At 40.3% G+C, this 20,060-nt stretch overlaps 1 protein-coding gene across 1 annotated transcript in view; it reads right to left on the reverse strand.

The window, feature by feature from the left end:
• Positions 1 to 18,602, reverse strand: part of PRKCI (protein kinase C iota) — a 36,335-nt gene extending 17,733 nt beyond the window's left edge. Inside the window, exons 1-3 of the mRNA XM_063131987.1 lie at positions 18,295 to 18,602; positions 5,283 to 5,404; positions 867 to 956 (exon numbers count right to left, since the gene is read on the reverse strand). Of these exons, the coding sequence (XP_062988057.1) occupies positions 867 to 956; positions 5,283 to 5,404; positions 18,295 to 18,452 (370 nt within the window). The 5' untranslated portion in view covers positions 18,453 to 18,602. The remainder of the gene's footprint in view (positions 1 to 866; positions 957 to 5,282; positions 5,405 to 18,294) is intronic.
• Between the last annotated feature and the right edge of the window lie 1,458 nt (positions 18,603 to 20,060).

A 20,060-nucleotide genomic window follows, 5' to 3' on the forward strand; every position in this document is an offset into this window, starting at 1 on the left:
TGAATGAATGAATGAATAAACAAATGCAAGAGTTCTAAACATATGCATCTGAAAACAGTGTCCAACTGCTTGGTTGCACGGCCTATGGTGCTTTAAGATAGGTAGAGTAGAATTTATTGTGCAGCAGCATCTAGGCCATATTGCAATATATGCTTAGTATATGCCTATATTATATTAGATGACATTTCAAGCAGCCATCTCAAAGTACGGCTCCTACAGGATCTATTTTGATTAAGAATGAATCACGCAGCTTCTTCAGAAAGGTAAATGAAAATCATATTAAAATGAAAATCTAAATTCCAAAGGTAGATACATCATAATAAAATAGAAACATTTCAAGCAGAGCCAAGACTTTCCTCATCCATCTTACAAGAGCATTAACAGATCTGACCATCTTCACGGAGCTGAATCTTGAATAAATTTCCACTCTAGAAAGAATAAAAGCCCAATGCTTCACACACCAGGAGCACCAATATTGATTGATTTCCCTCTTCTTCATCAGTGCCCTGCATCCCATTGCTCAGGAGCCCAACCCCCAGTCCCTTTTAAGGGTTTTAAGGAGGGTAGGTCACTACAGGAGACGACGAGGGGATGGGAAACTTTCCTACCATGAACATCCTTAAGTTAACTTATCTTCAGATGCAAGCATATCTGTTTAAATTACAAAAGGTAATTTTTAAATACACCTCACCAAGAAAACTAATTGGAAAGATCAGCCATACAGGTATGGCTGAAGGTAAACACATAGAGGCTCCAGGAGAATACTCTGCTTTGTTCTTTCTCTCTCTCTCTCTCTCTCTCTCTCTCTCTCTCTCTCACACACACACACACACACACACACACACACACACCAGTGTAGCAGTTACCATGTATAAGAAGTTCAGAATCCTTATTTAGTTCATACAACCGAAAAGCCTCTTCCAATTCCAGTTGAGAAGAAACAGTACATGGATCCCCTAAAATGAAATAATGAATTTATTCAAGTTATACAACTAAGCGTGGGTTAAGCTGCTTTTTGAAAACGATTCCCACCCATCCTACACAAGTAATATTCTCTTCAGAATTCTTGACTAGACTATCTCAGAGACAACTCAACTGCTTTCCAAACTAAACATGGAAACATACGAATTGTTTATTTTAAAAATATTTTGACTTAAGCCTAGCATACAAAATCTGTTGTTGCAGTACACCCCCACATGCACTGGATAAACCAAATGTGTGCCAACTTGCCTCTAAAATTACATGTTTCTTGTAGATGCATTAGCATTCTGGTAGATCTGGTGACTGAGAGACAGCAACACCTGGGCTTCATGTCTACCAAGTGGATAGACCTGGCCCTTGATATATCTGTATACCAGGTCAACTCATCTGCTGTTTCTTAATAGGCAGATCCACTGTCCCATGGCTGAAACTTTCAATTCAACTCCATGGCTCACCCAACTACTGCATTTTCCTTTAAAAAGAAACCCAACAAATCAGGAGACAGGATAATACTGGACTATACTACAAGGTTGTCAGACAGTACTCAAACTCCCCCAAGCAAAATAGAAACAAGAGTACTGGACTACCCCCATCCCTTACAATATGGGTATAATAATTACTGATAGACTTTAATTTCATTGGTATGGACAAGGTGATTTTTTTAATGTTTAAAAACTGAGGGGTGGGTGAAATATGATTAGTATGATTTGGGGGAGGGTACAAAATAAGACATTACTCCGGGGGGAAACCTCTTGACTTTGCTACCTTTTCTTTTAGTGTAGGCACACTATTGTCAAATCACAGCTACAGTAAACTCCTGGATTTCTTAATAGCTTTTTTTTATAGGGCAATCACTTCACTACCAGGAAAGACTCCAAAAAAAGTCTTTAAAATGAACCAGGAAGTTCCTTCTCCAGACAATGGGTGTATCAATCACTATCTATGATTCATTCATTGCCTAAAAACAATGAAAAGTGGAATCATTCTCATTTTTCATGAAATAATTGGGCAGAATACTGCCTTCTAATTCTGCCTTGTATCTTGGGTTCTACAATGGCTAGGAAACACTTGTTTTTTTCAAATGAAAGCTGAGAATCTAGAGATATGGCAACTGCCACTGCTGCCCCCCACCAGCCCTTTTCCATGGACTCCCATGGCACACATCCCAGAAACTTCAGCAGCAGCCATTAGCAAGCATAAAGCACTATCTTGTCATCAGAAATATTTTCCAGTTTGGAGGAAGATAATCAATTCTAGATATCAGCAGGCTTTCAAACTACCTACCCAAGCTATAGACACTCAAAGACCAGGTTCGGATGATCGCTGCAGCCCACTGTGGCTTATTTAAGCCAGAGTGGGTTGTGGCTTGTTTGAGTAGCCATTCTGAATATTCAACCCTCAACGGAGCGTTGCCATGGTTTATCGGGTGGCAGGGATTGTTGGAGGGTGCTTGGACAACACAACAAACTATGGCAACCCCAACTAGGGGTTGAGTATTCAAAATGGCTGCCAGCACACGCTGCAACCCACCATGACTTAAATAAGCCACAGTGGGCTGTGATGATGTGTGAACCAGCCCACCACTGCATTAAGAAAGAAGGTGTTATGAACAAGCATTGATTAACCTTGATGCAGAATAGAGGATTTATTTTGAACAGCTCATGTACAACTTTGTCTGTTACTTCAGCTCTTGATGTAAGGGGAGGGATGTGGCTTGGTAGTAAACTCATGCTCTGTATGCAAAAACATCCAGGTTTATTCTCTGGCATCTCCATGTGGGGCAGGGAAAAATCCCTGTCTGATACCCTGGGGAACCACAGTCAGGCAGTCTAGGGCTGAGCTGAATAGACCAATGGTGTGATGTAGAGAGACTTCTTATGTATTTGGTTTTTTTACAAGGAGAACCACATCTTCTCTCTGAATGCATAGAAGCCCTCAGTCTCCCAAATAAGGAATACAGGAATTACCACTGTAGAGGAACGTCACGTCAAAATTTAAAAAATGCTATTGCAACATGGTAGTACAAGCACTTGTACGTGATATTCTGATCATCACATTTATACTAACCATTTCCATCTCTCTCTATCATACCAGAACACGACGGACTAGCATGCACATGGAGAGAGGGACTTAAGTTACTTTGCACAAAGCGCATGTACATTGGTTCTTTCCATTCCCATGTGCACTCAGCTTGGAATGCAGGCAGATTGCCAGCAATTCATGACTCAGAAACCGGGTCGACTGTCCTGCCCCTCTGATCAGCTGAGATATTAAAGCTGGTGTTAATAGTCAGAAGATCTGGACTAGGCTTGGAGAACTCCCATGAGTTGCCCATCAGCTACATGGCTGTAGCTGACGATGATCAGCGCCAAGCCTGGAAAACCAGGACAAAGGATTGCAGCTCTTATTTCTCCCCTCCCCACTCCCATCCAGCAGGATTTATGGGTGTTTGCTGATCTACTTGATATACCAATAAGAAAAGCCATAAGCAAACTTTGCAAGGCTGACAAAAATTATTCCCACAACCACACAGTAGTGCTAATTAGCTTCTTACAGGACTCTTTCAAACATTATTTTTACATGTATTAAAAAACATGTAAAAATGTAACACAATTGTGACAAACATATGCACTGTACATGTGTACTTGCCAAAGTGCTGGGGTTAGCTGCAGCAACCAACTCGGGTTTATGACTACCTAATATGTGAAATGGCTGTTCTCGGATAAAAGGCTCCACGATTTCTTTAAAATATTTTGTTTCTCATCATCTTGTCTATCATTTGTTTTCTTAGGAATTTATTATCCTTGGTCACTTGAGATATATTTTTCACCCAAAGTTCAAGGACTGCATCTCTTCCTTTGCATTGTACTAAAAGCAAGTAAACCGCCCAGCTAAGACAGGCTCTGAACCACCCACAGAAATGAAGAGCAGACATAAAAGAAGTATTTTCATTCAGACACACTGAGAGAACAAACCAGTTTTTCTTCAGCCAAGCACAAAAACAACTGTGGCACAAGTTTCAAAATTACAAAAGAAAAATGGGCAGGTGCTCTTAAATATGCCTTAGGAGATTTAGTGCTTATAATCCTTCTTACTAAGAGCACCATAACTGATGTTTACTTTTTTATAGAACAATGCTTCTAGTTGTGCAAACATTAAAACATTGCCTGCTCTATCCCACCATCTCTACAAAATCTTTCTTTCTGAATACAGGAAACAGGTGAGATATTAAAATGGTTGAAATCGGGTTCTTATACTCCAATGTGAACACAACATCTATGAATCAGGATCTACTGATACATTACATGCAATGAAACAGTAATGACCAACACATCTGGTATGCAACCTCCTAGGCATTTCCAGTGCATATTGTCAAAATCTATCATCCAAATGTTGCTTTTAAAAGTAATTACAATTCTAGGTCTCGTGGATACAAAGAAATCTGAAGACATGAAAGTAATGATTGCAGTCTGAAGTCTGGTGTGTGCACACATGCACACACAACTGCAAAAACTATGTTTCGACTTATATCCCTTGCAATTCCCATGTGTTCCTACTAATCTTAGTATTCTGAACCGAGATTAAATAGCAGGAAGTTTGCACTGTGGGACGTTTGTACAACAAGGAACTTGTATTGCCACTTTCCAGTCCAATAGCTTTATTTGCATGTGTTTTCTCTCTCAAATTCTTACATTACTTTTCCTCACTGAAACTTAAGTGTGGCACACATCAGCAGGAGTTTGAGCTAATGCTCTTATTTGACTTACTGACCAGGTCACAGAGTAACTTTTCCTCTACAGTTAAATTAAAAAGTTTACCATTATAGAAGTATAAGAGATCTACAACTCCAGAAGGCAGTTCTTGCAAATACAAAGACATAAGGCACAGTCAAAAATACTTAATAGAATAGCAAAAGCAAAACGTTCCACCAAGCTTATGGGAAAGTATATGCTTTACTCTGATTCATTTTCCATGTAATTTGAAGAAGATGAACTGGAGAAGCACATGCAATTAGCTGACCTCAAGAACAGGTACCAAGCCACTACAAATTCTCTTTCTTCATATTTAAAGTCTATATGTTCTGGAAAATAGTCATGGCCACAACTGTCATGAAGCATAAAACAGTTCAAATTGACTCATTAGGTGATCTGTGGTCCATCATATTATGAATTTTGATCCTTTTTTTAACAGGCAAATAAAGCCTATAGAAGAACCAGAATGCTTGCCACTTCAGCTCTGAAAGAAGGAACAGTGGTACTAGGTGGAAGACTCTGAAGTGGTTTTGCCTTCTGTAAGCTTACCTTCTTCATCAATCCATTTCATGGTGAAAAGCTGCTCATTATCAAAGGCGCACATGTCTCGAACTTCATTACACAGCCCATCAAAGGAGATGGAAGGTTCAAAATAGGTTATCATAATGTCCCTGGAAAGAGTCCAATGAGCAGACTATTAATTTCAGAACTGATCATCCATTTGTAATGCATAATCTCTATTGACTTTAATTTGTCAATGCACAAATTATTGCACCTATAAATTCAGGTCTTAAACACATTTTTCTTATGTCATGGTGCTAAAAGCATTAGTCCTGTTCTCAATGCCAGGCCTGGTTCATTATTTCAATTTCTATGTGCCAGGCTTGCATAGAGCAGAAAAGGGAATCTCATTTTTAGATGCCAGACTCAAATATTTAAGTACCTATGATTTTATACTTACTTCTTGAACAACAGAAATAGATAGTAACTTCATTATTATTATTATTATATTGATTTGTATCCTGCCTTTTGCCCAATGCTGGGCCTCAAGGTGGCTTTGCAAAATTAAAACACTTACAGTTAAAACCTATAAATAGAAATATACAAATAAAAATATAATTAAATATGTTTCAATATTAAAACATTTAAAATACATAACAATTTTAAGAGTCCTAGGCATACATGGAGATCCAGATTACCTAGTCTCTCAGTTTCTCTTACCTGTTGAGAAGTCTTTTGATGCCTAGCACCATGCAATTTTAAGGAAGTCAAACTAGGTATTTTAATAACTACAGGGGGGAAATTCTATAAAGTGTGGCTACTAGCAATTCTCAGTAGAGGCCCCTACAAAATACACAATAACAGATTTTCTGGCACTCTAAATATGCTACATTTTCAGTGTTGATGCATTTTCAAGTTTAATGGTTAGTTAGCACTTGCCATCATAACCAATATTTAAACAAGTAATCTTGACTTCTGTACAGTAAGGAAGGGGAACAAGATGCAGCATATACCTGTTTTTTTATATTCATAGCTAGAGATGCTATCAAAAGTTTGCCAAAGAGAAATAGCAAAGTAATTTCTGCATTCACAGTAGAGATCTATAAAAATTGACCATGCAATTCTGTAAAGATCCAGAAGAGAAGAACAATTTATACTACTTATATAGTAAACATTAGCTGTAGTGAAGAATGAGAATTACAAGAGGACTGATCAATAGATGAGATCGAAAGAAGAGCATTAATGGAAAGGGTTTCAAAGGATCAGAAAGAATACCATATTTCAGTGTGTACCTAGAAAAAAAAAGACAAGAAAAAATGGAACTGTAAACGACAGGTTGATGTAACAGGACACCAAACTATTCTGTTAACCTAGAAAAATTTCACAAGGCCTCAACTACTGTAAAGACTGAAAAATTATATGCAACACATTATGTATCCATAAAAATCTACCTTTTCTTTGTAAAAAGACCACCAGGAAAACACAGGTACATATGGGGATTGTGTATGTGTGTGTGTTTAATTACTCTTTCCATCATACCCTTGCAGTACATTTTGCATTCCCCCCCCCCTTTTTGGGACCTGAAGTAGTTCTTCCTGCCAAGATCTTCTGAAGACCCCATTCTAGTTCCCGTTCAGTGCCAAATTTTTGCATTTACTCAACCATGACTGGGGAAGGGAAGGCAAACCACCCCGCTACAAAGTCTGCCAAGAAAACGTCAGCGAAAGCAAGCATCCCTCTAGGAGTCAGTTCTGACTCAAGTGCTTTGCACGAGAGGTTCCTTTTCTTTTTCCACCATTGTAGAGCATTCTTTGAAAGAAGATGCACTGGTACAGGGAGGGATGGAGGCTGCATTGCCTAAAGAGTGTGAAGTTTTTAACTGACCAATCTGTATTTGCTACTCACAAGCAGCAGAGTACTTAATACATAATTCAGGAGAAGGATGCTTAGGGAAGGGGCATATCTTAGTATACAGTATGATACTGAGCTTGATGGACCAACTGTCCAACTTGGTACTCAGCTTCCTGATGTTGCTAGTCAGAAAACAAGGCCAGAAGCCTTGATATATCTGCTCTGTATGTAGGCCTCTGTATGTAGTTTGTTTCTTTCAAGTGAACTTCATGATGGGATTGGAATAATGTATGTGGTTGATTATGCTATAATGCTAACACTGTTATATCAGCAAGGAAATGCTTAATTGGAATTTCTACCTTTCAAGACCTCTTAATATAGTAGAAGACATATAAGCTTACTTGATAAGGACTGACCATCCAGGTCAATCTGACATTGCCAGAAGATTTATGGGTTATCTGTTGATAAGGTATGATGAAGAAGATTTCTTTGATCTGTCTTTGTTTTGCTTTAGAACTTTGCTAACTGCTAATTGGTTAAGATGCTACTATATATAAATATACTTGCTTTTTACACTGCCAGTTGAGAATTTCTTTATCTGTAGAACTTTCTCCATACAGCTGAATTACATTGAATAAAACAGAGTTGCCTTACAACTAAAGTAGTATCTTTGACACTAGCTAGATTTTTTTAAAAAAAGCAAAATCATGTTCTCCCTATGAAAACACATGAGACCGTAACCCCCTGAGTAATGAGTAGCATAATTTCTACAGCACGTGAATGCTAAGAACATTAGGTCAGAAAAAACTACAACTAAATGGAGGTTTGCAAAATTATGACCCATATAGAAAAAGTGAATTAAGTTATTTTCTTTCTCTCTTTATACCAGAATTCAAGGTCATCCAATGAAACTGAACAGTAGTAGTTTCAGTACAGAGAAAGGGAAGTGGTATTTCACATACTATATAGTTAACTTCTAGAACTCACATCAAAGATGTGATGTTATTTGCTAGTTTTGGTGAGTTAGGAAATTCATGGAAAGTAAAACTACTCAATAGCTATTGTCCAGGTAACTAAACAGAACTTTCATTTTCAGAGGCAGCATATTTTTTTAATAGCAGTTATTAAAAACATACACTGGGGGATGGTTGACTTAATGCCCTGGTTGAGGATTTTCTTGAGGCATCTGACTACCCACTACTGGGAACAGGTTTTTAGATTAATTATAGACCCTTGCTTTGATGTAGAATGGTAGCTTGAGTTCTTATGGGAATATGCCCCTTTGAATTTTGTGGGATTATCTAGTATTATTAGACGGGGTTCAGATGACACATTACGCAATGATGGTTTATTTTTCTGAATTAACCATGATGGGTTATCATGTCATCTTGCCCTGTTTTTCCCAACCATGATGGTTTATTTAGCCAAAATAAGCCACCCTGGTAAGCCACGGTCTGTAGTGAGGACTGCATTTAGGAGGAAATAAATATGCTATTCTGACATTTTCCTACTGTGATTATTAAACCTCAATCACTATGGTAAAAATACATTACAAACTAAGATCTGTCCTATTTATGTCACAGCCATACATGTGTCAGACCTGCTTAAGTATTCTAAATCCCAGTACGCAGACAGTAAGATACACATGCAACAAAAATACTGGTGTTTGTGCCACACTTCTTTGTTCTACTTATTAGCAGCACGTTGCTTAAAAAAAATCAATGCATACACAAAAAGGCAACCTCACATTAAGCCTCCAAGGACATCTTCCGAGTATTCTTTACATTTGTTACAGTTACTGTATAACACAATTCTTGCAAGGCTTCACCAAAACACATCATTCAGAGGACACAAGATAAGATCCATTCCAAATACCAACTCTTGTGAGCCAGTATGGAAGTCTGCCAGAGAATTCTGTGCAATTCAAAACCAAAACAACTACAAGAAAAGCTAACACCTCACTGTGCTTTCCAACTTTGTGCCCAGTATATTATTTAAGCATGCTTGTAATCTAGCCTCTAATTACAGGAAGGCGGGTCTTTTCCAGTAGAAGCAGGCAGAACAGAAAAACGGGTTGGAGAAGACAAGAAGATGCCCAGAGTAAAACAGGCAACTGTTACTGCCAAAGACAAATCTGAACAACCCTAGCATAGCTGTTTCCCTCCCATAAAAAGTTTAGATTTGTTGACTTTTTGCTTTCCAGTTCAGTTTAAAGGAAACAAATTGCTCTACATGATAAAAAGCCATCTCTAACTCTCAAAGTTTTCCTTATTTATTAGCAGATTTTTAAACTGCCTTTGAATACTTAATGCCCTTCCAAGGCAGTGACAAAGTGATAAATAAAACATAATAAAAATATAAATCACTCTACTTCTATGAGCACAAACATCTTTAAAATGAACGCTCATAATTTATGAACATTTTTATTAGGTTGATACATTTAGGAACTGAAGCCATCATGATTTTATCAGAGCTTGAAATTTTAAAATTTTGTTTAGAGACTGGGGGAGGGGTGATACAAAGGACAGAATGCAAATAAATTCGTCATTGTTGCTTTTTTAGTTACGCTCTGTGAGAATATGTATTCCAATTCTTGTAAACATGTTTGCAGGTAGGCAGAATTTTGGGAGTGGGCAGTTTCCTCACAGTGGAATACATCAAATTAAAACGAAACACTTTTGCTAAACTGTAAAACTTCAACCATTTAGTTTCTTAGGGTGCAATCCTATGCATGTTTAGACAGGAAACAACTCCTACTACACTCAGAATTTTTGGACTTTTTTCAGTCTAAAAACATGCGTAAGATTGCGACCTTAACTGGTTAAAATAGCACTATAAACCCCTTCACTGCAAAAGATGAAACAGCAGTTTTTGGAAGGGCATAAACATGTCATAACAGTTGCATCATTTCACTTTTGAGTTTAAAATGTGGATCACCAAAACTAGTTTAAACGTAAGTGCTGGAGGACCTCAGAAGCACATCATCATTCTATAAAATTTCTAGGTACAAAAGAGCACAATTTCTTTAGTTTTGTAGCTTGCCTTAGTTAACATGGAAACCACTATTATATTTTAGGACATGATCTCATGATTATTCTGAGATTAAAGTTTAATCTACTTTGACAATCTTTTTGTTCATATGAACAAAGTGGGGGGATGAAGAATGGAATTTCCTCCTAATGCTTCCACATAACATTTACAGAAACATCCTGAATTTTAAATTTCTCTGTTCCTCCTTTGATTTAAAACTGTTTATTAGAATATTAAATGCTATAAAAATGTAAAACAAGGCTCTATCTACATATTTACAATCTAATGAGACGTGACTAAAAAAGAAAGGGAAATAGGAGAAAAGGTTTCCAGAAGAATAAGGTTTCAATCACCAATTCAGCCTATGAGCTTTCAAAGGTTGAAAAAGCCAGTTTTAACAACATGTTTTCGCCACACACAATTCAATAAAAATGCATTTACAATAGGGTGGATTGTTTAAGATCAAAGCAATTTAAATCACTGATTTAACTCAGGTTTCCATTTTCTAACTCCTATATTTTCTGGATAGGTATGTTTTCAAATAGACTTAAGTATACCCTTTTGCAACCAAATAGAGCATTTATACTACCCGGGAGCATAATTCAGACCTTCTGGATATATAGCCCACTTATCTCTGTTGCACTAAAATATCTTTATCTGCTTAGGTGAGCAATTGTAGAATTAAGAATTGCTGTTTCTCTCTCCCTCTCCCTCCACCCCCTCCCCATCTAGTGACAGCACTTTGGAGGGTGAGGGAAGGAGGCTGGAAGAAGCTCAGGATAGCTCATATCCTCACATTTTCAGTCTCCTTCCCTCCCCGCCCACCATAATGCCCCCTTTTCCCCTTCTCTGAGGTTCATTTTCTGACCTCGGAGGCCAGCTGGCATGATTCTTTGCACATGGGATGCGAGGAGGGGACTCCGACTGGAACTCCCGATTGCCCTTTCAGAGGGAGGAATACCCACTATCCTATAGACCCTCTGAAATGTCTAGGAGCTATAAGATTTCTCCAAAAATGAGGTAATTTACTTGAAGACTTAAGTGCCCAGAATTTCCGAAAGGTAAGAACTGATAGGTACTGAGCAAAACAGCACCCTTGATATAGAAACATCCAAGTAGACAGTCTAAATATTTATAATTTAGATAAATGTGTGCATTTTGTCCCCACTCTCTTCTTTTACATAGAAAAGCAGGCTTTAATTCAAAGCATCTAATAGAGGATCATGGACCCAATTTTGTTGATATATAAATGAGTAAAATGATAAGGGGAAATCTCATCCAATAGTACTAGTGTAATAGTTTTTGTTATGACTAAGTGATTCCAGTACCTGTTTATGCCAATACTATGAACCAACTCCCTCTGTGACTCATTTTAGCTCCAGATGCAGATGTAGTAATCAGCTGTTGACTACATTAACATCCTCAGGTAAAAGTTAACAGAACACCAGAGAGAAAGAAAATCTGCCAGATATTAATGAATCCAGTTAGACTTCAGAACTTTCCCATTTCAAAATGATGCCACAGAATGGCCTGGTTCACATGTAAGGAACATCCATGGGTCGTTTAAATCATGGTGAGGCGGGGTGGGAGTAAGTGCACTGCCTCCCAACCATGCTGTTTCCACTTTGAGGATGAAACAACCCAAAGTTTTAATGCAACAACAAACCTTGTGTTAAAACTCTGGGGTTGTTTCTCCCTCAACAACCCAGAGTGCTGGATTCGAATGTCACAGAGCACAATCCAGGAACAAAGCGTTTGGTTGTTAACTAAAGTAGAAACAACGAGCAGTCGGTACGCTCTCTCCCTCCATGGCCCCAACTATCCATGGTTTAAACCAGTGGGTAGTCAACTGGTCCAGGCCCAAGGCCCACCGTAGACCCCCAACCTGCAACATGGGACACACTTTCACAATTGCCCAACGTGGCAGCAGTAGCTTTGCCATGACCCATCTGGACTGATCTTATGATCCTTTTTGAGTTCCACCCCACCATTTGCCCCCCCACTGGTTTAAACAACCAATGAGTAGTGGTTACATGCAAATTTGGCTGTCATGCATATGTTCACTTATACGTTTTAAATAGACAGCTGTGCAGAACCGCCATTGAAGCTGATTGAGTTGCCAGGGATTTCAGCCACACTTCCTTTGGGGGGAATTAATAAGATACTGGGACAGAGAGACTGCCTAAGGTGTTCAACTTTTCTTTATTCCCATGGCATTGCTCATTAGTGGTGTTACTACAGATAAGGTGTCACTTTTCTGAAGAAGCTGGACATGGCAAAACAGGACTAAACTGGGTTCCTGTAAAACATTTGCCTACCTGTAAAAAACTTGCTTGTGTTCAATTTAAGCTTTAGTATTATACTGATTTCAATCTTTACCCATCTGTAAAAATATTACTTATTTGTGTTCCATTTACGCTTTTACGTTATGCTGATTTTCTAGCATGTGTGTTCTGTGTATACCTGTTCAATTCACCTATTTCTCCTTACTTTGTATGTTTCTATATAGTTATCTCCTATGCATTGGTTAGACACTCATTAATATATTTTTGTACAGTTGTATGCTCTTTAGAATTTATTCTTCATTCAACTGGTGCCCTATTTTTGGTATTTAACCCAGGAACTGACACATCTGAACAGGAGTGAGCTGCTTTCCCTGTGTTTGTCACTTCTGCCTTCAATCAATAGCCCAGGAATGCTCTGTTCCTAGATTATCATGTTGTCTGAACCAAAGAACTCTGGTACTGTTTAGGGACTAAAGAACTCAGAGTTATCCCAACAACAAACCATGAGCAATGAGCAACAACAAACAGCCCAGACTTCCTGGGTTTGAACTTCATAGTAATGAGGCATTCCTAGGTTGATTGAAAGCAGAAGCAACAAGCACACGGGAGGCAGCGCACTTACTTGCTCATGCTTGGTACACGCCATCAGGTGGGAAAGCCTAATGTGAATACTAAGGATTACCAAAGGAAGAAGTGACAGCCCTGGAAACCAATACTTACTTAAACTGCAGTTACTGTACATTGACAGCAGTAGACTTGGCCTAGAGCTAAAAGGATAGTTCAGTCCGTAGTCACTTAACTCTTTGTTAAAGTCACAGCAAGGCCAGTTTCTATGATCAACATAGACACTAACTTTTAAAAAGTCGCTATGGCAGTCTGAGAGAAAAGCATGCTCTGCATTTATTTCAGTTACTACCAACTTTGTTCTATAGTCAGAGATTATCAAAAATTAAAATGCTCATGAATCTTGTGAGATTCACGTGCATTTTTGAAACACAGTCATTTTAGGCTGCAATCCTAAACACACTTACCTGGATTAAGTTCTAACTCAATGGGACTTACTTTTGAGCAGACATGTACAGGATTACACTGTAAGTGGATATCATTTTAGCACAGGCAGAAAATCCAGATCTCCCATTTCCATCATCTAGTAAGCTAGCGAGAAACTAGCTTTACTTCACTACAAAATTCACAACATAAAGCAAGTTCTCTCTAAGAGCCAGATTTTACCCTTTCACAAAGAAGGTATTTGCTGCCTGATTGTGTACAAGAAGGATGCTTTCTTGTACCATAGAAATGAGGATAATGAGGCCCTGTTATTTTTCTCACCTAAAATTCTGCAGCGACTGGAAATGGCCCAGGCAGCCAACTACACAGCATTATGATAAAGCATGGCATTTTTCTCTTCTAGATGCAAAAAATAAATCTGAGGCACATTTATGGCCAAGTTTATAAAAATTACAGGCAGGACCAACTTGTCAGCTTGAGTATGCACTTCTGACTCCCTTCTTCTTCAAGGACAACTGGCCTTTTAAGCCAGAAATCTAACAAACCCATACAGTGAGCCAGCGGCATGGCAATTATTCTCATAATTTCCCTTGGGATCCTGGAAGGCAACTGGATAGTGGCAGAGAAACATTGATAATCCTCCAGTAATTAGCTGCAAGGCTGCTCATGTGTAGCCACTTCCTCAGACCAGTTTATGAACCTGATCAAATAAGTAATTGATTATAAGAGTTCATGCTACACTAGTATTCTTTTGATACTGTGTAACCTGACCAAGATGGCTATTCTTCTAGAGAAAGGTTTTTTAAAAATATATATATATAACATTGCATGCTTCCAAAGGGTCTCTAAATATCAAGGCACAACAGAAAGGGCGAGAAATTAATGTAAAAGATACAATGGTATTGACCAAATTTTTAACTACTCACATTCTTTCCCAGTTTTTTTTTCCATTTCAGTGTTACACTGACTTCCAATAGTTCTACCTTTTGCAATATACAGTCATTAAGACTGTGGATCTCCTTATGGTTTAGGTTCACAGCACAGAGCAAGAAGGATTCTCCAATTGGGAGCTCTTGATACCATCTTTATTTGAATTCCACAGATCTACTAAGCAGTTGGAGCTAAATAGTCAACTACAAAGTACTCAACTATACTGGAGGGAGTGGGAAGTGCAGCATGAAAAAAAATATAGAAAAGTCTTAGGTAAATGCCTATTTAGTGAGTAAACTTAGTTGACCAGGAACCAACAGGTTACACAGATCTTTGCCTCTTGCTGCATCATCCCACCAGCTGTGTGATGAAACCTGACACTGCCAGAAGAGGTTCACTGAGCACAACCCCATCCAGCTACCACTGTTTGTTGAGAAGAAAACCTGGAGGTGTTTTTTTTAAAAAAAAAAAAACAGCTCCTGAAAGCCACACATAGCTTTTCTCTTCAGAACACTTGCAAATACATGAAAAATCAAGCATAAAGCATGGTTTAGGACTGCAGCATCTAGCCTTTTTATAATTAAAAAGGTGTCCCAAGAGAGCAGATTTTTAGAAAATGTTAATTACCTTTAACAAAAGTACTTAAAAACAAGATGGCAGATGCCATCTTAAGAGACATTCCTTGTGTTTCACAGGAAGAAATATCTCTTCTAAGATAGTACCTGCTGCAACTGATACATGCATCATAATAAAAACAGAAACTCTCTCTTCAGAACTACTGTTTTATTAATTTGCAGGTTTAATCAGTTAATACCAGTGCAATTCATACTTCAAGTTGTATTGGAAGCCATAAGGCAGTCTTAAAAATAAATCCCCCAAAGCTTCTAGCCAGGACATTTTTTTACTAGCCTGCATTTCCATGCCAGCTGCAGAGGAGAGGAGACCAGATGCAATTCCTGCACTCATCCACAGCCACCAGGCAAATTGGCAAGGGAAGTGACAAAAAGATACCGAAGACCATGGGGAGAGAGAAAGGGGGGATTTACTCTGAATAAACAATTAAACCAGCAAATTTAAGACAAAGAAGTACTACTTCATTACAGTCTGCATATTCAGTTGAGTTACTGGCATGAATATTGTGATGGCCACTACCAAAGCAGCTATACAGTGGATTTGATGAAGATGTGGACAGTGAATTTACTGAAAACCAAGAGCCAAAAAGCATAGTATGCTTAAAGAAAGACCCCGCTAACTATCAGATTCTAGAAATCAGTGACAGAAGATGATCACCAGCAACCTACCCTGCTTCTGAACTTGCACATGGCTAAAGACAGGTCTGAACTGCTAGCATGTAAGAGAAAACTGTGGTGTGAAGAATAACTACATCTCGCCACAAACGGCCATATGAGTAAGGGACTATAAGAAGGTTCATACATTGCAAGGGTCTATTTGATCAGTTCTTGAAACATCTTGCAAGTAGAAAAATTATTTAAAACTCTAACCTGTTCCTGGTTTCTCATAAAAGATCTACCCAGTAACTCATTCTAGCATCTTGTGTCAAAATAACTGATAGTTTGGAGAAGCTAGTCAAACATTCAAGGGACAGCAACATTTCTTTAGTCAACCACAGTTCCTCAAACTCTAGGTCACACACACCTTTGTTATATGGTGATGAGAGGGCACAAAGGCTCAAAGTTGCAAGTGAAATTAATACTAGAGTTCGTTCTACCTACCCAAAATGATCAGGACTCCTTTGCTGTATCAGGAGCAGAAAAATTAACCATATTCCAAGCAAGCACCAATTCCTTTCTTTTCAATCTTTAGGTGTAAACACCAGCACACACAAGGAAAAAAAATGCCAGGTAAGCACTGCTTGACAACTTCATGCAAGCTCTAATCACATTCTCCAAATACTCTGTGGTCACACCTCACCCACAGAACTACATCCTTGTCCAGCAACTCATTTCTGTGTTCTTTCCTTTATACTATTACTGTCATCTCTTTGCCGACACAATACCTTTGTTAGTGGCATTGCAGAAAATTCTAACAGAAGTCCAGCAGCTCAAATATTTCTCCAAAAACACATTTCTCAAAGGGCTGCTCAAATACATGTTTCTCAAACAACAGCTCAAATAAATATTTCTTCTCCCAGTCACGCCTTTCTTAATTCTGATCGGTAACCACAATCCAAAGAACTAACCTTATTCAACTTCATCTTCAGTATATCCATTCAATACGCTTTGGTATTTCTCCCACACCTATTTCCAAGACACACATCAGTTACCTACTGCATGCTTTATGTTTTGCCAACTTGCAAGATTGCCATAAACCTACTTAAGAACTGGTACTAAAAGGAGACAGCAAAAATTGGGACAAGTGTTCATATCCTGCACTGCCATATCTAACATAATGAACCCAGATAATCACAAACAACTGGTATGAGTCATAAACAAAGAAACACAAAATTCTACAGCTGCAGAAACTGGTAATTCAGCCTCTACATAAATCCATACTCCATGCCCCTTATTTTAAGAGTCAACCCAGATTTCAGCCCTCCTACACTTTTATGAAGCCCCATCACTTCACTGTGCTTAATTTTTGGAATTGTCGGCATGCTTTCCTCACTCTATGAACAATCCTCCTACTCATGGATCCCTCCCAACAGCATTCCTTTGAAAATTTGCATCCCACAGACGTTTCTCTTCCTCACAGTTCACAGCATGAACATTTCCTTCACCATGAACGTTCACCTTACTAAGCTCCGACCTCACAGGATCATTACTTGCTCTCCAAGTTGCAAGCAATTGATCTTGCCATTATTTTTCCCTTGGTAGTTTTTAAAATTCCCATGCTTAGACAGATGATGTGCTGCCATCCAGCCTCTCATAACTATCCCAAGGATAAGGCCCACCATACCAACAGCCCATCCCAGTAGGAATCTAAATCCTTGTCCTATGAACTTGGCATTTTTACCTCACTGGTATTGCCTTCATAATCTGTTCTGGCATCCTTCCTACCATAGCTAACCTCCAAGTTTGCCATCCCATAAGAGATATCCCTACCACCTATACCCGACTTCTTCTGTCCTCAAGGTCAGGATCACAATTCTCACACATCTCATTTCACAGTTAAAGAGCCCTCTTGAACCTGACCAACACCTCTGGAACAGGGCATGCTGGCAATCACCTCTCCCACCCCTCCTAGCAACTAGTACTCAGAGATATGCCTCTCAACATGGAAGTTTTACGCAGCTGCCAGAGTTTAACAGCTGGTAACAGGCTTATTTTTTTAAAAAAACTATCTGAGCCAGGGGCCGTCATCACATAAGAAGAGCCACACTGGCTCTAACCAAGGGTCCATTCTAGTCCAGCTGCCCATGGGAAATCCACAAGCAGAACGTAATTGCAAAAGCGCCTTCCCACCCATGCTCCCCAGCAACTGGTGTATTTAGCATATCGCGATCAGGACTACCATCCATTGATGGCCTCCTTCTCCGAGAATTTTTCTAATCCCCCTTTAAAGCCGTCCAAATCGGTGGCCATCACGACGTCTTGAGGCAGAGAATTCCATAGTTTCACTACGCGCTGTGTGAAGAAGTACTTCCTTTTATCTGCCCTGAGTTTCTCACGATTCAGTTTCGTGGGATGACCATGGTCTAGTATTATGGGAGAGGGAGGAAAAAAATGTCTCACCACGCACACCATATCTCCCCTAACTTGCCCCTTTTCGAAGCCAAACACACCGTGTGGCAGCGAATTCCACACGCCAACCACGCGTTGTGTGAAACGGGGCTTCCTTTTCTCTGTTTTGAACCGGACTGCGGATCTATTCCGAGTCCTAGTATTAGAGGAGAAGGCACTGCCTCGGTATTCCGTCCCTCTTCCCCCGACCCGGCCAGCCCCACCGGTCTCTCCGTCCCTCTTCCCCGCCCCCACTCCTCCAGGCCGGCCACTCACCCTTTATAGTAAGCCTTGACGCGGACCTGATGGGCGCTGTCGCCACCGGGGCCACCGAGACCCCCTACGCTGCCGGCGCTCCCTCCGCCACCTCCCAGGCCAGGGTGAGACATGCTGTTGCCGCCGCTGTTACTGCCGCTCTCGCGCTGAGTCGGCATCGCCCCCTCGCCTTGCCCGGCCCCACCCCGGAGCTGCGGAAGGGGGTGGCTGTGGCGGAAAGGGAGCGAGCTGCGCGCACTCACTCGTCGCCTCACAATTTGACACCCGCCGCCGAAAAAAAGAGAGGAGCCGCTCTAACGGGCGCTGGGCTCGAGCCGCTCCGCCCTTCGCTGCTCGAAACAGGCGCGCGACCAGCTACCACCCACCCCCTCAAACCCACACACGCGCGCGCGCGCCGGAGACAGAGAAAGAAAACGAACTTCCTCTTTCTTCCCCGCTTCCCCGCCCTCTCCTCACTGGAAGCGCTAAACTCTTCGAGCGGAAGCGGAGGCGAAGGAGGGAATGAGGAGAAGACGTGAAGGAATATGGAATGAACCATTTCACGGATTAAGGGGAGATAACACCGGGGCGATCTATTTTCGTATGTGTGTGAGAGAGGAGACGTGTATCCAAGTATAGAGAGCGAGATGCGTTCATTTCACACGTTGAAACTGAGCGACTTACTACTTTGGGGAAACGAGCAAGCTGCCACCTGACTAATCACCGTCCCAGCAGCCACCACCCCTTTCCCAACTACTTTTGTACCAGACGAACGGATTCTACCACACACAAGGAAAATTCCTTCCGCCTCCGAGTCGAATAAAGGCGCCTACTGCTGCAGCTCTCGACTTCTCGCCTCCACCACCTGCCTATATAACGAAAAGGTTACGTGTAACCCTATTATATGTTGGTACAGGCCAACGAGCTCCATGAAGCGGAAAGACTACAAATCCCAGAAAGCCCGGGGCGCGGGGGATTTTGGGAAGTGTAGTTTCCAAAGATAGCGAACGGGTTGCGCAAACAACACCGTTGCGCCGAGTGGTGGTTTTATGGCTTGACAGAGATTTATTACTCTATGTAAACAGGAGTACGGACCTTAAAACCTGAGACAGTAAAACCTGTGACAGTAAACGCGTCTAGACTTGCTTGAAGGTTAGAGATTGTGCTTGGTCATACGAAAAACAAAGTCGGCGGTGTTGGCCACAAGAAAAATTCCAAAATCAGCATAGTGTAATATCTTTATTAGATCATCTCAAAAGATCACCAAAAATAACATGTCCGATGAAGAGATCTGGAGATCTAGGAAACTTGCACGTGTTATGTTGTCTTTTGAGTTGGCCTAACAAAGACATTACGCTATATAGACACCTCCTGGTTTACATTGCACCTTGGAGGAACGAGAGTTGAAGCTAATGGAGCTTCTTGCTGGGTGGAAAGCTCTGAGGATTGGAACTCCAGACTTGTTTCTTTTAGAAGGGAAAAGGAGAAGGAGACACGTTTACACACGGGAAGAGCTAATATTAAAACCAGTGGAGGCTGGGCTGTAAATCCATTCTGTGTTTCCATCACCATCAGCCAGTACTCTAAAGGAGCTAGCCAAAGTGCTGAGACCTAATGGATTCACGGCCCCACCGAAATCGGCCTGCACTGGTCAAAACGTGTCGTTTTCGGAGCCTCTTGGTTTTCCAGAGATTTTCCTTCGCGAAATGAACGACGGCAGAAGCAGAGAGTAGAAACACGGGAGCGACGGGTTCACACGTGACCTTTTCCGGGGAGGTCGAGGCCGA

This window comes from Elgaria multicarinata, chromosome 8, assembly GCF_023053635.1.
Source record: "Elgaria multicarinata webbii isolate HBS135686 ecotype San Diego chromosome 8, rElgMul1.1.pri, whole genome shotgun sequence".
In the NCBI taxonomy this organism is placed as follows: Eukaryota; Metazoa; Chordata; class Lepidosauria; order Squamata; family Anguidae; genus Elgaria; species Elgaria multicarinata.